Genomic DNA, 20,794 nt, shown 5'->3' with positions numbered 1-20,794 from the left:
CTGTTACTTTTTTTTTCTCAAAGGATGTGAAACAGGCCTAAATAATAACTTTATTCCATACTTATATAGTGCATTTCAATACCAACAGTTTTCAATGTGCTTTGTAAGTTGCTCACCAGGCAATACACAAGCCAAGAGCCGTCTCAGTTATCAGCATACAGGCGTTTTGAGAGCAACCGGCCAAACCAACCATCTGTGCCCTCATCACAAAAACCCATTTATCCTCCTGGGTGGAGACAGGCCAGAGGGAGTAAAGTGACTTGCCCGAGGTCACAACACGTAACCGGCTGCTGGATTCGAACCCCCGACCCTATGATCAGGAGATCTCAACGTTAACCATAAGAAATTCATAAATAGATAAACAGTGTCTGAAAAGAACTTTATTAGACTGGGTCTAATCTGCATCCTGGAACCCTCTAGGGTGTATGTAAAATCGTATTGAAATTGTAGGATTTGGGAGTGTTAGGGTTGAGGGAAACACATGATGATGTTATACACCTTACCCGGAAAAACAGATTTCAGTGTCACATGGATGCTCCACCTCTAGGGAGCTCTAATTTGCCATTTAATTTTGTTTTTTTTGACAGCAAGTGAAGAGCACTCGAAGAAATACGGCGGTGTCGATGCCATCTTATCTCCCCTGTACACAAGCAGCTCCTTTGACGGGTAGGATTTTGAGCTGGCCATGAATCACGGCACAAGAGAGGATGGGCGACGTCTCTTCACCTACAGAATACATCGGCGGCTTGTTTATATGTCAGAGTCTGCCGCCAGATGCATGTTGTGAATGACGGTGACGATATTTTGCAAATGTTTTTGACACTGGGGGATTGTCTGAAGAGACTGATAATCTGCAGGCAAATCAATGAGCCCTTTGTCTCCACTCTGAGCTTTGTTAACTATAAATTCTCAGGAAGACTCCTGTCTGACTTGCACGGACATTGAGCTTCCAGGAAAAGCCTGTACAACTGCTCCATATTAAAGCATGACACAACTCTCTGGTGTTTTGCTGTTCATCCTCAATACGTTGGTTGTGACAGTGCGTAGCTAAAAGAAAATGCTTCATGGGTTTCCACATTGGCATCACAAGCTCCCAAGATCTGAACAATGCCCCTACCAAGATTTCCAAGCGAGGTCTCTAAGCGTTTTGAATTCATCCATTGAAACCCGAAGTAGAAATAGCACTCAAGCCTGCATTATGTTCCACCCAACTGTACTCAGCAATTCTTGCTTTCATCACAACAATTTCGTTTGTCGGTGTATGTGTATTTTTTTCTTCAAACCTGTCGTCATTGAAGCGACCCCCATGTTCATACGGGGTTCTCTTTTAGGAATATCTGCCTTTTTAAGGGATATCGGAAAAACATGTTTACGGGACTTTGTCACTGAAAGCCTATAAAGCCAGACTTGCGAATAGGTAAACAGTAAAGGAGTGGGGGGGAAGGGGACTGCGTGGTATACAAAAGGGAACATCACACTGCTTCAGAGAGAACAGCTGGCCTCATGTGGTAAACCTTGTCAGATTATTTACAAAAAGTACAGGATTTATCTACAAAGATGCACACTCCTCATTTCTCTCTGAAGAGAGTCAAAACACTCAGGAGTCAATTATCCGCAGTAATTAAAGAAATCGGAGTGTCCTCTGTTTACAATTTACTACAGTAATCTAGCCTTTTGTTTCTAAGGTGGACCAAGTATTAACTTTATGATAAACATTAACAATTTTGTGTAACGTGGACCTGGGAAGGGCCCTGCTACACAAGTACACCTCCAATTTATATTAAAAGGGTTAGTGCCGCTGTAGGAATGGAGTTAGCTTAGTGCGTGTTATAGGCATACCTGTACGTTACCGCCACAAAGAGAGATCCGGCCTATATAACAACCACTGTGCACTGAGCTCCATATAAGGATGCAGCAGCTTTGTGCACATTCACACGAAAATCAGTTGACTATACTTTGTGCGTGCGAGACCAGTAGGTGCACCCACATGGCCTGTCCCTGACATGGGAGTTCAACATGTATGAAGAGAAGGGATATAATCAACAAAGCAAGCCGAGTCTTTCCTCTGTGCCATTCTGAACACCTTCTTGCATGCCTACGAGTAAATTTTCCGTGAAACTGGGCCACACACATTATCTTAGGTATTCATCAAATCAAGTGGAATTCATAGATGTAGATAAAGGCACTGTGACACATGATCACACATGTTCCTCACAAAACGACCCCTAAGTGAAAATGAAAGTTAAAACAATGATGAAAATAAAGACCACACCACACTGCGATGTCTCACCGACAAACCAGTTCACCGAGCTGTGAACTTCGGGTGAGAATCCCCTCTCCCCCTACAGTGACTTTTCCACTTTTTTTTCAAGCGGTGGTTATTGTTGCTTCATTGAAGGAGCCCCAATCACTTCCAGGTTTTTGCTCCGCCACTCTGGGACAGTTAGACGACTTGCCAAATTGTTATTGGCATATCAGATACTGGGAGACACAGGTGACCCAGTGGGGAGGTATCCTACCTGCTGTGCCAAGCAGTGTTCAGTTTCTTCCATTCTAAGGATTCTAAGAGAACAAGGTTCACCACCTTGTAGCTGACATTTTGTTTCTTAGCAAATTTCTTCATTATGAGTAATGAAAACCTGGATTTGCATACACGCCAGCCATACTGTAACCCTACCTTTAAGATATGTACAGAGTTTTTTTTTACAGTTTGGATTCAATGTTTGCTTCAAATAACACCCCACTTTTGATTTTAGAATCTCTATTCTATGAAATCTGTCACTCTTCACCTCCTGATTAAGCAAAATGGTTAAAACCAAGTTTGATCATTTCTCAGCTACTTTCCAAATACAATGCCGTTTCTTGCACAGAAAGTGACAGTTGGTGATCTCCCATATGAACTTTATTTTATCCTAACAGGCACTTAGTTGTTATTCACTGAACTGTTGCTCGGTTGAAAGGTGCCACTCCACTGCCAGCCTCCAGGGCTTTCGCGGGTATCAATTTGACTAATTTTATCAGACCACTGAGACCGCGATAAAAAGCTCAATCGTTTTATGACCATTGCTTACTACCCTGATAATATTCTGATACTAAGCAGGAGCATAGCCATAATAAAATGTCCAACTACTATTTCAGACAAAATGAAATCCCAATTTACTCACTGCAGGGGAGGACTGCACTGAAAAGTTTAGGAAGTACCGAAAGGACAAACCAGGAAAGCTTATTTTCCCGTCCGCATCTTCTAATTTCCCTTCCAAATCATGGAATATATTTTTCCCCACAACATCTCAGGGACACCTGTCTCTACTCACCGACCACTTCACACTGGTCCTATTTTTTTCCCCTTGGATGTGCGATGACAGGCTCGCGGTTGCTGGATTTCAAACACAGTTTGGTGAAATCAAACTTACTGCTAGCAAGCAGACTGCTACAATGCAGCTGAAGGTATGCATATATCAACAAGTGGAACCTCTAGTCAGCCAGAATGTCACCTTACTTGTAAGATATGGCATAAGCTCAAACACTGTCATCTAATGAGAGAACTGTCATCTAATGGCATTTTTGTGTTTTGATTCCAACTCTAAAGACTGAGTTTTGTTTTGCCTCCTTTTTTCCACTTTTTCAGAGCCGTCCAAGATCACTATCATACAGGAACAGATCAGGGACGGATCTACATGTACATGTAGCTTTCAGGAAAGGGGGGGGAGTTGAAGGGATGCCCCTCTAAGGGGATCCACCGGAAATTGATGTTATTGTTAAACTATAGATGGATAGATGGACGGTGCAACCTTCGGTAGGCCTACTCATTTTCTGTCATTTCACTGGTAGTTCGCGGCTGAGCGGGAAGGTAGCAACCCTCCAACTCCAACCCCCCTCCGCCAGATCTGCCTCTGCAGATTATATTGAAACTTGGTATGTTCATATACATGAATGTACTGTACATAGAGAGCCTGTGCTTTGTGTATGTGAAGTTTGAAAATAACCGAGATGAGCATTTTGTAAATGCAGTTATTAATAACTCGTGATACCATTGGCCAATGAGCTCATTGTCCTTTGCACAATGACAAAAAAGATTTAGGGATTTTACAATAAACCTCCCATGATCAGTTGGCGCTTGCAGAAGTTTAAATACATGTGCTTCCCTCTTTCTCACTGCAAAACAAACGTTGGCATTTAAAGATTTATCCTAATTTACACTGTGGATGGGAAGTTTAAACCAGTCGTCCTAATACACAGATTTCACGGTTGAAACTCTCAAAATTAAAATGGCAGCTCACAAGGTGCAGCGCTGTTTTACATTTGAAGCAAGGTATGAGACATAGAGAACCCCCCTTTTGTGTTGGTCATTGCTTCACTGGAATCTTGGGAATTCTGTTCAGACATCTGGGGGGGCATGCTAGATAACAATAGTGTAGAGTGTGTATAGGGGATTGGACACATGGGGGGTACCTCTCCGTCTCTTGCTGGGTATACTGTTTCATGCTACCATACATTAAACTGAAAATAAAACTGAATTTCAATCCATTAGGAACCCTTAGGAAGTAAAAACACGACATTTATGCCTTTTTAACCTAACGGCACATATCTCTGATTCCTCTGCAAAACACTGTTCAGTATCACTGTCTTATTATGCCACTTTGTGTATCACGCCCGAGACAGATGTGAGGCGTCAACAACACTCCAGAAGGAAATTTATTTGTACCCAGATGAAATGAAATATCAAATATCCCCGGCATCCCCGGGGCAAAACATGCCGGGACTGATCCCCGGTACGGAATGCAGACGGAGTCCTGGTAACAGTCTTTGTGAGTCTGTTCTGGAGTGGTGAGCGGTAAGACTTTCTTTTTTTTCAATGAAATTTGGGACAAAGTTCATGGGGAAGTTTAAACACCACATATCATGACGCCTTCACAAGGAACTTGTGTGCAATAGGAAAAAGTATAAGGGGGGTGCGTGCTTACAAATTACATATCCAGGATTTAGAAGCAATTCTGAATGAGCACTGTCTGAGGACAACAGGTCCTCACCACAAAAATAGTCCTCAGTTTGAAATTGTTTATCAAAAGACCGAAAGTTCCATGACAAATAGAGAAAGCTATAAGAAGGGCCAAGAGAAGTCCTCGCTGTTCAACCCAAACTCAAGTGTGGCTGAGTGTGGCGTACAGTCGAGGCCTTTTTCCATTTCGAATAATGGACCACAATAGGACAAAACATCCTTGGCTGGAAATCATGTGAAAAATCTTGCTCTTGCTCTACAAAGTGTTGTAGTGCAGTCAAATGAAACATCGATTGGAACAACTGATGCAAAGATCAGTTAACTGCGATAACCGAGTTAATCTTGTAATCCCAACATGCATTGAAAAAAAAAATTAATAAAAACCAAACTAGATAGTACAGACTCTAACCTCAAAGTTCACGGCTCCATGCTCACAAGCCACTTGGAATTGTTCCCAGCTTACATCAAATCACATTCATTTTTGGGAGAGAAGTTGGCAGGAAGCAGTTGGCCGATGTGCGTGCCGTGCGTTCGCACTGTTCCCCCTCCCCCCCACGGGGGAAGCCCAGGCATGCAGTCAAGGGGGGCAAATGTACAGACAGTAAATTCTGGTCACGCCGCAGCTGTTCGGCCCGTGCCGAGGCCCTGTGAACTTGCTAAAATATTCCCTCTCTCCACTGGGGACGGTCATGAAAAACACCTTGAGCGTGACACACTAAATTGAGGGTATAATTTCCCCGGTATTCAGCATGTTTCCATCTGTTTGTGCATGGTTACCAGCTGCACAACAGAAATGCCAAGAAGAAAGTCTCCATCTTTCCAAAACAATGGCTATCATTTCATTCAACTCAGTTTTCAAGATTTCTTTTCAGCGGTTCATTTGTCCCAGTACCCACAGGAAGTGATTTATGTCATGTTCCACTGCACATTTGATTGATACCACGCAAGTTGTAGTTTTGAGGAGATAACTAGCCACAATTTAAGGCCAGCAATTTCAACATCTTAACCTTCAGTGCCCAGCTGAGAGAGATTTAGAGAGTGTAGAGATTAGCCTAGATGTTTATTTGTACATGTCAAGTTGCAAAATCATTTTCAAGTTCAGGGAGTGCTATTTTGGGCAAAAGTTCTCCCACACCGATTTGGAAATGTCTCACTTTGAACAATGGATGCTACTCTTATACATGGTGTATCACCATACCTGCTTATCATGAAAAAAAAAACAAGTTCGGCTTCGTAATGAAGATTTGAAGAGTATATTTCCAAAATTTGCGATAAGCACCATTTCGGTATCTCTCAGAGCCCTACCCTCTTCTCCATTGCCTGCAGTCTGTTTCTAGGATTTCAAGACAGCTAAACGCAACTTTAATGAGTCAAAAAGCTCCTCAACCTTTCATAATTGTGGAAGAACTTGCATGTTTTTCAAATGGATATATCTCATTTTGGAAATCAACCCTTCATTTGCAGGGGAATGAACCATAGTTGATTTTCTGTTTTTGAAATTGGATGTCAAGTCCATAAAACAGGTGTCCGCTCACCAAGTCTAGGACCCACCTGGGGGATTCTACCTTGGACGTTTTAGCACTCTCATGAGAGCGACTGGCAGTACTGCCCAGGAGCACTCTGGAGCCGCAGACACCGTTTTAAGCAATGCCTGGCACCCCAGGGCACTGGATGTGTCATACATCATAACTGACTGTCACATCCAACTGCTTACCAGGGGGAAAAAAATCGCTTTCCACTCTATGCAAAATTTGACCATACCTTTCAAAACTTCACTCCCAACTTTGTAACCATTTTGTGCAATGTCCACGTAGCATAAGTTATTATTGTCATCCAAGCCTAGATTATCATTGAATTACAGATACTATGAGATACTGTGAGATTCTGTGTGATACTGTGAGATACTGTGAGATTCTGTGTGATACTGTGAGATACTGTGAGATTCTGTGAGATACTGTGAGATTCTGTGAGATACTGTGAGATTCTGTGAGATACTGTGAGATACTGTGAGATTCTGTGAGATACTGTGAGATACTGTGAGGTACTTTGAGATACTGTGCACCTTGTAACACTTTGATACATGTATCACTATTATTTTGTGATTTTGCACAAAGGAAAATGTTTCTATCTAAGGACAGTCAACTAACTGAGGGCATTAGTTATTTGTCTTTACATCATGTATGAGACACAGACACAGGCATCCTGATATCCTGTTGTATTAGACAGCAGTACTTTTGTTCTGCAATAACAGAGACGCCCTTTTTCAGCGATGTAAAGATAACAAGACGAGCCTCTCAAGATGGCTTTTGTCCCTGAAGATCCAATAGCGCTCCCAACATGGAAGCGTTGTTTGTCTTACAATTCTACCACTACTTGAGCAAATCTCAGAACATGCCAATGAATAAGTGACGCGCGATGCACACATGGGATTTTTTAGATTAATTCATCACTCATCATACAGAGTTAGAACAATGAGAAAATCTACGAGACAGCTAGGACGCATAGAGAGTGAGATGGGTACTGATTGAAGGCCGAAACGTATAAGGGAAGTTCTGTAACGATTAGATCAGCTTCCATCGTCTGAGTAGGAAATTATTGGAGTCATTCCTACAATAGCTACATATATAAAGCGTGGCCAAGTCACAGTTCGCTTGCTAACCCGGCCTGGCCTCCCTGTTTTGTCTCTTACTAATCTTCCCTGAGTTCTGAACAGCCAGGGCAGGAACCACTGCCCAAACATGCTGCTTGGAATAGCCAATGAGGAAGACATTAGGCAGATCTCACTGATACCCACCGTATGCATGCGTAATGTCAGCTCTCTGATGACTGCTGAAGGATCGTTCATGTACATGTAGTTTGTGTAAGTATGATGCAGACAGAACCTGGTCTGTATACAAGTATTTTTAGAATGTCTCCCCTCTAAGCCTCCGATGTTATCATGCAGGACAATTCACAGATTTGTACAGAAATACCTCTTCTTCCTGGATATGAGACTAGGCATGACGAGAGCTGTGTTGAGTTCACATCAGATGCTTTTCTCTAACAGTGTCCATGTAAAAATACTTTTGACAAAAAAAATATCCCCGTAACCTGTTCCAGTTATAAATCAGAATGTACTCTGTAACTCAAGGGAAAACAATCAGTCACTGTGAGCATTTTCAAAAACACTGATTGCTACTTTAAGTCAAAAATTTGACATACATGTAGAGGGCCTAAATGTTATCATCACAACTGGTCATCAAAACAGCTAAGGTTCTGTAGCCTGCAGAAACAAAGAGACCAAAGGAGAAATTTCCAGTGTTAGAGGCTGGGACGAAGACTCTGGAATCAGGTCGGGACTGGAAACCCAATCTACGAGTCAACTTGGGTGGGATTCAAACCCAGGTCACAGAGAAGGCCAAATCACGAGGACTCACTATTGTCTTTTTTAACATTTAGACATGATCCATCGGCAGTGGCAATGACGGGGCTGGGGGGGAGTGGTCCCCCTTCCCTTTTTTGACTTGGGGTAATGCCCCCATCCCCACAAATTAGCATGTCCTATAATGGCCGATGCCTGGCGGGCTCACAAATGCCTCCCCCCATTGAAAATAATTCCACTGCCACTGACATGATCAGGTAATTACAAAGGTGATTTGTAGGACCCTACTGAGACTAGGCCAAGTTACAGGAATGGAATTAGGGCAAATACTAGTACCATTACACGAGCCCGTTTCACGTTGACTCATCCCATCCATTTCCTATGCAAATGGAAATAAAAGCCTCCTTACAAGCAAGACTGTAGTTTTGCGCCATTTTTGGCCAAAAAAAATCAACACAACAGGACCCTTTTCACAGTGTCGTGTCTTATAAGAATTCCCTTTCATTCTCGAACAAGAACTCCAAATTCTACAACATTCAGGTCACACAAAGCACACTGATATAATAGTACAGTGTATGTCATCTTCATTAGCATTTATATGCTGTTCAATGATGCATAATACTCATAAATATGGGCAAGTGCCATTATTTCCAAGCAATGAGTTCTCAGGCTGACGAGCTATGAACATAACGTCCAGCACAGACTTCATTTTTTCACTCCATTCAAGCTGCATCTAATCCGATAAACACCCTGTTTTCTTAATACCCAATACTTTCAACAGTCTTCCACTTTCCATGAACACTTCTATGATTAAATTAGGCCAAATATTGGATTTCTCCAAAGTCCATTTACAGGGCCAAATCTAATCAGTGAAAAAGCAAGCAGATTTACCCGAGTGCTCATTCAATTTTATGAAATATGGAAAACACAATTTCTTGGAATGTGCTTTTTTTCTCTCAGGGGTATGGATTTTTGAGTGTTATTCAATTATGTCAATGAGTGACCAAGTAAACTTGATTATCGTGAGACACTAAAGTGGGGTTATATACATGTACACCTCCAGAGTGGCATTTAATAAGGACAGTCAACCATATAGAAATCATCACGCCTCATGCAGAAATTTTATCACAAATATTTTAACAAATGTTACTAAGACATCTACTCCATCAAATTAGTCATTCTAAATTGATTTATTTTTTTTTAATCGACAACTCGTCTCTTCTGGTGTTTGCTCCAAAGGCACTTTGAGTTCAGGGAGGGAAGATACAATGGTGGCCGACTTTTTGGCCGGAGGGAATCATTTTCTGGAAGAAATTCCGTGGTTCGGGTTTTGTGTATGCTAAATCTACTGTTGATATTAACTCATTGTGGAAAACCAGAGTCGCAAATACGGTCTTTCACTTCTTCTCGTGCCACAATACACAGCAGATTTGTGTCAGTCGGAGAATCGGCCATTATCCCGACGTTATGCACGGGGATTTTCATCTCGAAAAAGTGCATAATGGCTGTGAGTCTTGCAGTCAGCAGAAGAATGAGCAGTTCGTTGGCAGGCAACGGAGGTCAAGGCAAATACACGTCTCTCTTCTTTGGCGAACTGTTGGAACTCTTTCTCTGTGCTTCACTGGTAGAAGAAACCGGATTTGTTCAAATTTCCCCCTACTCACTGAGCACAGACTGTGGCCCAGACCACTTTGTATACACATGCACACTAGTCATAATATCCGATCGTCAAAAGATTGTTATTCTGGTTTCCTTTTTTTCAAATTTGTCAACTGGCTACTTCGTTTTGTTTGACTAATCCCTACATGGTACCACGCAGGTTTCAACAAATGGAAACATCGCATTATTGAAAACAACTTGACCACATAACAGGAACCCAAACTGCTGTATGTTCAACTTGATCAACTCTCAAACTTGTATTTTGTGTGTGTGTGCTTGCCGATCCTTTGATGCTGCACAGTTAACCACATGGGGCCTTGTTTAACGTTCACACTGTCTCAAATATAATTTAAATTTGAAAGCTCCAAAAAATGGCATCAGTGTTTGATTTGTTTGTTAAGAAAAAAAGCATTTGTTGGAAGTTCATAGTTAGAGATACGTGGCTTGTTTTGTTTAACAGAGAAATGTGTAAGAGTACATTACCTGGATGACTTTCTACCCACATTTTTGTTTCGCCTTGGAATTGTGCGCCGGAAACAAAAACTAACCAGAAAACAGTGCAAGATTTGTTTTAGAGAGACTGCTTCTTACCATTAAGTAGCCACTGTTTAAGCCTCATTCTGTTTGCAATTTTGGTGGAACCGACGCCCCCTTGTGATTCCCGCCCCATGAGATCTGTTTAGGTTTCACGCCCCTTTCTGGCAATTTCAACATCAGTGCTTGGAGGGTGGTACCCCGATTGGCACCGGTCGGGCCCCCCCCGCAGGGACAACGAACCTCGGAAAAATCCCTGCCTGAGTCAACCAAAGTCAGACTGCCAAGTACATGTAGCTACGAAGCATCTGTTCCAGCAAACCAGGGAACCTGTGAAACTCCCCCGACCATGAAATTCATATGTTTGCTGTGCAAACAATTGTCGCAGAAGTGCAAATACACCGAGCCATCTTTGGAATGCCGCGTGGAAGTGGAACCAAACCGATTAGGCTGTGCGGGAGTGAAAACCAAACAATTAAAAAACTTCAGGAGTTCGTCCTCAGTTCTGTGGGGGTATTAATTCTTCTTGGAGTGAATGGCATTTGTTTTCAGAAATGATTCACTAAAAAAGTGCTCAAAACTCACTCGCAGCTTTTTTTTTGGAGAATTGGAGAGGAAATTGTCCAAATGATCTGGTTCAAAAAATGATGGTGAATTTCTAAAATTGTAAGAGCTATACATGTAGATTAGATAATATGATTTGGCTGGCGGTCAATGGATCTGAGGATATTCTAAAAGTTAGCCTTATCACATCTAAACTGGCCTTCCTCATCATTATAGTTATTATATTTAGGAAGGAAAGGGCAGAGCTATTAAGAATCCCACGAGATGGAAAGATCCATCATCTTCTGACCTTAAACTGTAGATGTTTTGAGTGGTATGAAGTATAATTTGTTCCATGAGGAAGGGAAGATGAAAATTTCCTGCTAATTTTTTCAAAGGGAAACAGCAAAACAAAAATGTGACGGCGCTTGTATAATTATGACTGCATTAGAAGTTGAGTAAGAATAGCATCAACAAATTTCCCAACTATACCTAAACATTGAATCTCTGAACTGACACCTGCCAGGCTCAGGACTTTTGCCAAGGGGGAATGGATTCTTCTTCACCAAAGAAGTCAAGGATGAATCCAGAGTCGTCGGGGGTTTGGAGGGAGGGAGGAGTATTTTTTTGTAGGGGGGGCAAAAATTGGGGGTTTCTTGATGTAACCTTGCACAACATTTCTCAAGGGTGAGACTCAATTCTAGGGTTCTTTACACGCCTTGGTGGGGATATAAATGACACTGTCTCGTAAAATTGCATTCTGTGCCATAAAAACAGGTATTAAAAAATTGCTGGGGGACATATATCATACCCCTTGAATCTGCCAATGTAAAGTAGCAACTACTGGTTTCTGGTTTAGAATGTTAACATGACACTGTTTTTGATGAGCAGCAACCTGACTAGATTGCAATTTCTTTCAGACATTTGAGCCTAATGTGTGCTTGCTTTAACAGCAGGGCGGGTCGGGACCCCTTGATTCCCCGACTTTGCTTCTGAAGACGGGACTCAATGTCTTGAAATGAAATTTTTGCCTTTAGAATATGGTTCATGCTGCACATGCGGATCCAAGGTGCTGAAAGGCTGCCAATCCGGTAATGGGAAAAAATGATGGAGGACTCCGATCTAGCTCTCTCTCAAACAAAATTTCAAACCCTAATCCCCCTTTCGCTCATCTCCGAGGTGTGATGACATTCGCATCTTGTGTGATCTCCGTCATCTGTCTTTGCCCAAGGACCTGGAAGGGTAAATATGGGGCCTCTCGAGGCTTTCCTGGGGTAATTTCTCAGGCAGGCAAACCCCAGAGGCAGCCATGTGCGGCCTCTTCAAAGAAGGGCTTGCTATATTACAGCTAAGGCACAGCTAAGGTCCTGTAGTCTAGGAGGTCAGACTGTTTGGGCAATACAACTGCTCCCAACCCACAGGCAGCGATATCTCATATCTTTGGGCTCCTTCGGGCTCTGGTGTTTCAGACACACGGGAAATCCACACAGCTATATGAATCTGGCAAGTTCAGGTGTCAAATTTCAGCCAATGGAAGATTGTTTTGCTCATTCAGAGGTTGACACACCTACTGAAGTATTAACAGGATAGGTAGCACGCTTACAAGTAGGCTGTACGCAATCTATGCTCTTTCTGCAAACAGGGACTATGCTTGCCAACATGCACGGATCCCTGAAGATGAAGTGCACGCAGAATATAGGAAACCTGTGCCGATTTGCCATACCATCTTTAATAGCAATACCTGAAATTTTTTTGTCCAGTTAGGCTAATCCCACTCATCCTATTATCTACCCCGAGCTGAAGTACACCCCCGACCAGCGAATGCAAGCGGGTTCTTGCACGTGTTCTGTATGTACGCAGACAATACACGCTGACATAAATTAGTTACGCGTACTCAGCGTGCTCCGCGTCAAACGCGCATATACTTGCACGCCTTAAGGCACGCCTATGTGGTGAGTACCAATTAAAAAAAAAAAACACAGCCTCTTTTGTTCCGCTCGGAGCAGATTGGGCTTACTGTGCACGATTTCATACATCGAATGTCCCACAACTAACAGGCATTTTACCCAAGAAGCAATGAGTGGATTTTCAGCACTTTTCATTCAACTATTGGGCATCTGGATAGAGATTACCCACGAGAGATTTTACACTTCTAGTCTGTTTGATGAATTTGTGATCCAAGAAGACATCCAGAAAGAATTACATACATGTAAGGGAGAAAAAAGGGGACTTTTCCTTGAACTCTTCCCCTGATGGCGGAAGAGAGGGGGAGGGGTGGATAGTTCCTGCCCACTTTTGGTAGGTGTTTTAAATGGGGAGGGCCTAATGGGTCAGTCTACTGATTGTTGATACCCGACAGTCTCACTAATTGCCCCTCCCTCTATGGAAATCGTTCCGATGCCACTGGGAAAGTAGACATTTCTCTTTTCACTTTTTGACGCTGAATCCTGTGATTGACGTGTGCAATGACATTAGGGTAATTCCAGAAATTAGGGGTCACAAAGTGTGGCATTTTTGTGCCCCTGTTACATCTGACCTTTGTTATTTGACATGGAAATATCACCGGAATTGATTTCAAATTATTACTATTTGTTTGGCAGGTAATTTGCATTAATTCACCACTCTTGGAAATTAGAAAATGTAATCCGAACTTACAAAATCATATGTCAGATGTGACAGGGACACGAAAAAAAAAAGGACCCCTAACTCCTGGAATTACCCTAATATCATTGCACACATCAATTACAAGATTCAGCATCAAGAAGTTAAGTGCATTCTCTCTGGAATCACATTTCAAAATCAGCTCCAAATACATTTCTCTTGTAACAACTCGCGTGTCAAATCCCTGACTAAAAATGTTTGGGGAAACCATGTACACATGTCTTGGGTTTATTCTCATTTGGCTTTTCTGGAGTACTGCCAGTTAATTAGTTCCTGCGGTGCCTCCTTGTTTGTGAAAACTGAGTGACATGGCTTAGCTCTCTTTCAAAGTGCACTAACTGAGTGTAGGAAATGATAACAAGATGGTGCTGGGTACCAACATGTTTCTCCTGCGTTTGGTGCTAATTCAAGCGGTCAGCAGCTACTGTACTATTTCCTTCTCAAAACAAGAAGTTAAATTTGAAAAGTTCAGTCTAGCTCCTCCATGCACACAGCACCTGAAATCCATCATGCCATGGGGCAACCCACAAATGCCATCTCCAACCCCCCTCCCCGAAAGAGAGCCTTTTTAAATGATGAAAGGCGATTTTTTGGTGGGGGGTGTCTAGTCTATTTCCCTTCCTTTCAAAGGCATGTAAAACCCTCTAAGAGCAACATGTAGGTCCACTTTGCGAGGATGCACCCTCAGTATCCTTCGCAAGCCTCTGATTGCCTCCCGGTCGAAAATGGATACCACCTCAGTTTTCCAAAATATTCCATGATTTCTTCACAATCTACCACATGTGTGTTTGCCGTATACAGCCTGAAACCTCCAAAATCCTCCCCCCAAAAAACAAAAAAAAACCACTTGGAAGATTGATGAGGGTTAGGGTTCTAATAATCATTGAGGCTCAACCTGTAATTTATTTTAATCAGGCCTAAGTCTTAGAGAGTCTATGAAGACGTTGGAACGATGATGTCACACCATCATGTCAATACAACTTCTAGGACATGTTTTTCCAAAAGAAATACTTTTTTGTGTGGATTCCCTGGAGGGATTTATTTATCAGTTGTGATGCAATGTTCCTGACAGCTGATGGCTTATGAGTTTCCTCCCTTGGGGTGTTATTCATACGGATGGATTCTGCAAACCTGTTTCAAATGCCACCTCATGGAAGTCGGATTAATGCCAGCCCCTGTGATATACACGCATTCTGGCGCCTAAAAATCACAGTAACTTTTTTTTCCCACAAGCAATGTAATAAAAGTTTCCTTTGGTTTAGACTGACCTTGACAAACTGGGATTAGACTGACGTGATCGAGTGTTTACAACATGTTCATGTTGTTAACTTCAATATACAAATAAAAATAGCACGGTTCCTCTTTTTTGGAAGCGTGTCAGACTCAAATGTGGGATTCATTAATACAGGGTGACAATCTCATAAATGTTCTGACAAGTAGGGAAACATTATCAGATGTTTTAGAGTGGAAAAAAAAATTACATCAACCGCAGGGAGATAAACAGAAGAACTAGAGACATTTGCAGTCATCTGTCATTACCGACCGTCGCTAAGTTAGTGACAGTCGATGGAGCTTCCCCCCAACTCTTTGGCCCATGTTCAATCATGACACAAACTAGGTCAGTGGCCCAATTTTTGGACCAAATACAACTGCTAAATGAGTTACAAGAACTAAATCAGGAAAAGGCTGGGGATTTGGTCTTGAATGTATTCATCGTTTGCCTGAGACAAACAACTCAAACAGAAACTGACATTCTGTTTAATTTCAATCCCTCAAAGCTGGTGTGACAGGGACACCCAACTACCTCACAAAAAAGTCACAGGAGCGATTTCCGATATCGCCACACTAAAATTGTTTCCAAAAAGGAGGGATTGAAAAAAGGAATTACATCGGCAAGTTCAAGGTCAGGATCGACTTTTGCTGGTGTGCCTCTTGTGTGCGCCAACCTGCTGGGATGGAACTGTCGCGGGCCAAGCAAGGTACACACCCTCCCGCAAAACAGACCCAGTTGGGGGGGTTGGCCTGGATTATCCCAGAGTTGCGAAATTTGGGTTTTGGGGATGTCAAATGTACAGGTTGGGGCCACTGTCTGCAGCTGTCAGCGCTGGTCAATCCTTGATACTGCAAGGGCATTTTACACCTGAGTGAACTTGTTTAACCACAAGTTTTTACACACTGGAGTGTTTCAGAGTTGTTTTTACAACACCTGTCATTAAATTTGTGTACACTAAAAAAAAATTTTAACAGCAGGCTACAAACCAGGACTTCATTTTCTGCTTTGTGGGTTTTCTTGAAAGGTTTGTGCTGGCATTACCTTTTGATGCAGGTTCAAATGCTGGAAGGGATCAATGATGCATTTGAGAGTTTACCTGGGGGGAGGGGGCTTATAGATTCTTACCCACAGCCTCATAATTTACAAAAACTGTGACTTACAAGGGTCACCAAGCATCCTTGGGAACAATGAGCATGGAATTCATAGGAAACAATTCAGGATGACATGGCACATCTTATGTGAATTGAAAGTTATACATGTATTTCAGAGGGTGGGAAATCCCTGATCTCAAGTCAAAGGAACTGAATTGAAACGGCACAACACCAAAGCCGCACTGTGTCCGATTAGTAGACACAGGAGGTTTCTTAATTACGTAGGAAAAGCAAATTATTATTTGGCTTGACGATATCTTACCTTTGCAGGCCTTGCGATGCGTGATGGGCTTGGCTTCGTCCCGGTAGAAACCTTCCTTGCAGTAGTGGCAGTAGCGGCCCGCCGTGTTGTGTCGGCAGTTCAGGCACACCCCGCCGCTCTTGCGCCCGGACAGCTTGTACAGCTCCATGTTGAAGCGACACTTCCGAGCGTGGAGGTTGCAGTTGCAGGCTAAAGAGACGGGTGGGAAAAAAAGGTGAATATTTTAGCACCGGTACATGCTCAGGTGCATTTATCCCTCTATGAAGGTAAATGTACTACGGGCTTGTGCACATTCTGCTGAATTGATTTGGGCATATTCAGTCGAAAATTGATTTGTGCACATTCGTTCGAAAATTGTTTGTGCACATTCAGCTTAAAATTGACTTGTGCACATTTAGTTACCATACAGCACAGCTATTCTCCTGAGACTAGATCCAGAGCCTTAACCTGAACAGTCCCCGATTTCAACAAAATTCTTCATACACTTGAGGAGAAAAGGTGTAGCATATGAAGTCAGTCATTCGTTTTTAGAACTTTATGAATGACATAAGATTTCACAACAGACAAAGGGCTTAATAGAGGTTTTTAAGTGCATTCACCTTTTTCAAAAACCTCTTTAAAAAGGACCTGTGAGGACATCAAGTTTATTTTTGGCAAAACTGACAGCAATGCAGTTACTGAAATAAAAATCACACGCTGGCAATTTTTATTGGAACAAATGAATTCATGCAATGTTTGATTTGTCCAACTGGGCCAGGGGCGTGAAAAGACATGACTGGCTGCGGCTTGTGGTGAGCTGTAATGGGAACGGGAAATCATCACCGTATGATATTCTCAGAAAGAGAAAGGGCTCAATGTGAATTCTGTCCAGGAAGAGGTGAGTCACTCTTTCTTATAAAATGGCAGACCAATGGTACTCATAAAAGGCACTCCTAGGGCTGTATTTTAGACCTTTCAAAGTAGGCCTACATGTTTATTTGTACTTTACGAGTCTACAAAATATGCGACTTGTATCTGACAAAATAAGTAATAAGGCCAGTTTTACAGCAATCTTATATTTCTCGAAGTACTTAGTCAGCGCACCCTTGGCACACCACCTTGCTCTGTAAAATTGCTGGGTAATTTTTGCCCAAGGTTGGGTACCAGGTAAATGGCATAATAGTTGGGCAAAGAAATTTACCCAATGGCGTTGGTTCTCTCCTAGAATATGAGCAAACTTGTCTCATTGTACCTAACAGTTGTTGACAATGTTATTTGTACTACCACCGTTTTTACACAGCGCTTTGATCTTTTCGCACAACAGTTATAAACAATTCACCTGCCACCTAACAATGGGCAAAAACTTGTCCAGCATTACAGTGTAAACTTCAGAGTGCCTGAAAACTCAAGACCGAAACACAGATGTGCTATTTTGACGGTATGCTAAAAAGAAACAAAGTTTTTATAAAAGGCAGGTAGCTTCACACACTTGATGCATTGTACCTTTTCCAAACAAAATTGGATTTTTTTTCCCCAAACAAAACTACGAGCAAAAAAGTAAAGGGCAAACATTTAAATTGTGCAACACAACGTCTTGAAACAGTTGAGGGGCACTACCCTCTCAAGCATCCCATGATTTTGATGTGTGCAACGAGATGAAATCAGCTTACTCCCAAAATCCAGCACTTTTTTTAAAAGGATTTTCATGATGGCAAAGCCCCCCGATTAGTAAAGGATTATGACACTTTTATTCTCTTATGCGTCAGCCTTGTTTGCGCTGAGTGCCACTAATCCGGATGGGACGGCATTGCAAGAGATGGGCAGTTGGTGGATGAAGGAGCAGGAATTCAAATGCACTCCTGGGAATAAACTTGCAGAGAGAGTTCCCTCAGAGCTTGAGAGCCGGCCAAATGTCTCTCAAGCATGGGGATAAGACAACAATAAAACCGGGCAATCTCAATACGACAAGCCTTTCAACTGCATTCATAAAAGGGAGCCCTTGTGCTTCTTTGTGGTCCAGCATAATTCCGAAAAAAAAAAAAGTGTTTCAGACTGTAACAATGTCTGAGGCGGGCCGAAAAAGGAAACCAACTCCGCTGCACTTTTTAGCGGTGGCAGCAGGGCCGGGAGGGGATTAGGCGGCAGGAGAGTCAAGTTACCGTCGCCTTGAGGTATCTTCATTTCTCCCCTATTGAAGGGAGATGGGATTTAGACGGAGGGAGGCTGCCGTTTCATTCCCGAGAATGAAAAAAGTTCCCTGACACTTTCCATGGCATCTAGGGGTCTCACAAGGTTGAGTTTGTGCTCCTAGATGGGTGTTGCCATGTTTTGACAGAGTTTGGGGGCATATTTTCATATGCAAGTCCTTTTTAGGGGTGCTGTTTTGGAGATCTCTCTTCAAACTTTGGTTTTTGCATAGATGTCTGAGGGTCACTAAAGGACACGTGATAAGTGCAAATGACGGGCAGCAGCAGCATGTCACTCTATTTAAGTGCTGCATAATGGGGGATTTTAAGAGGTTGCATCTTCACGGTTGCAGTCAACATGTTTTCTTTCAGAAGTCTATGTACTCACTTGTTTTTTTCTTAATCCTTTCTTTGAACTAAGATTCAAACCCAGCAGATCTTGAGACCGAAAAGATACATGTAGCTTTTTTTAAAAGCATTTTTATCTATTCAGTTTATTAAATAATAAACTTAATAAACTAAATAACTTTATTTTCAAAACTGAAGGCAAATACAATTTTCTTTAAAAAAAGCATTACGAGAATGAGAAATGAAGATCTACACCTACCCAAGATATACTTCAGTCGCAGCCCAACAAAAATCCCCAATTAAAGGTCACTATGGATGCATATTTACAACTTGGCAAACTACTGGTAATGGTTGTCTCATTCATGAGTCACACTGTGATTCAGCTTCATGGAAAATTCATGACGGGGCAACTTTTCAGAACTTGGAAGTGGGTCCACTGTATTCATGGGCCACTACTGTTGTTTGGACTTAATTTAATTGAGTACGTGTCAGTGGGTGGTCGAGGGGGGGATGGTCTTATGTAATTTGTTCTCCAGACCAGTTTGAAGGGGGTACTTATTGATGCGAGCGGGTGCCTCCTTTATCTTGCAGGTGGTGCGGACCACTTCGGCAGATGGCTCCGCAAACAGTTTGTGGATGTGATGGCCTGCGTTCTTTGTCAAGCCACTCAAGTGTAGGGCCCCGCGAATTCCTGGGAAGTTTCTGGGAGAGGTATAGATCTGGGAGAAAGTTGCCTCCCCTCTTCAAACTCGCATCTCTCGGCAAACAACGGGATGGGAGGAAGGTATTTGCCATTGCCGATGCGGTGGGAAAACAATCGGCCGCTCAGGTGTTTCGGGGGAAAAAAAGAAGAGGATTTATGAAACGATGTTCCTTTCCTCCCCCCCCCCATCGTATTGTGACCGGGGTTGAGGGTGCATCAAAGGAGGGCATGATGTGGGACTCAATACTGCAGCCAATAATTGGCAGGTGCGGTATTTGAGTGTTTGGTGTGAAGTCCACTCAGTGGGTAATGGAGGCCACTGTTCCTCTTCATACGCACACCGCAAACCTGCTTCTGTACAAACACTCTGGTGGATGTATCGAAGTTTGCGTCTTGGCAAATTCTAGGTACATCATGCCTGCATCGGATGAATTCTCTTCTCCAATGCCATTTATCTTCTACTTAAAATTGTAGGGTTTCTTGTATGTTCTTTCAAAATGATGAAGCCAAAATCCAAGGGGCAGATTGCAATGGGGAGGGGTCATGGCTCCCGCAAAGGAGCAAGAAACACGAGTATTAGGAACAATAATGAAAGAAGGCTACCGAGTTCCAATTCCAAACCCCCCCCCCATTGGTTCTGGATATGTTCTTGATTGGGGCTTTGGAAAAACCTTCATTCAACGTCCCTTCCCAACTTACATCTACACCAAATGGGGGATGGGGGAAGAGGATGGGATATATCGGGAAAAAAGACATGACAAAACAAATATCCTCAGGTGCACTGGCTGTTTCGGCTAACAGGATGTAAGGGAATTACCTTAACATTGTTATAAAAAAATGTGTGTCTTGGCATCAGCTACTGAGGAATTAATTTTCACAGGCCTGCACAACTAGATATATTTACAAGTTCAATAACAACGTGGGTGCTATCACAATGTAAATCCCTCACATATGGGATGCACATTACAGTAGCATAACCCCTGACTGTGTGGTCTGCTCAAGATGTGGCTATCATGGTGGCACTAGGCAAAGACTGCTAAACATGAGCCAACAGTGACAAATTGTATCCAGGAGCCAGCATATGAAGACATTACAAGGGAAAATCCACCCAAAAGTGTCAGTCAGCTGCAAGTCG

At 42.5% G+C, this 20,794-nt stretch overlaps 1 protein-coding gene across 3 annotated transcripts in view; it reads right to left on the bottom strand.

Moving 5' to 3' along the window:
* LOC110979695 (netrin-1-like) overlaps positions 1-20,794 on the bottom strand; it is an 84,517-nt gene that overhangs the window by 41,529 nt on the left and 22,194 nt on the right. For all 3 annotated transcript variants that reach the window (XM_022235719.2, XM_022235720.2, XM_022235721.2), the window contains exon 2: positions 16,444-16,632. In XM_022235719.2, the coding sequence (XP_022091411.1) occupies positions 16,444-16,632 (189 nt within the window). The remainder of the gene's footprint in view (positions 1-16,443; positions 16,633-20,794) is intronic.

Source organism: Acanthaster planci, linkage group LG07 (assembly GCF_054643075.1).
Source record: "Acanthaster planci isolate LZ-2023a linkage group LG07, COTS_SCS, whole genome shotgun sequence".
NCBI lineage: Eukaryota > Metazoa > Echinodermata > Asteroidea > Valvatida > Acanthasteridae > Acanthaster > Acanthaster planci.
Note: the sequence above shows the minus strand (reverse complement) of the source record. Positions and strands in the feature narration are given on the sequence as shown.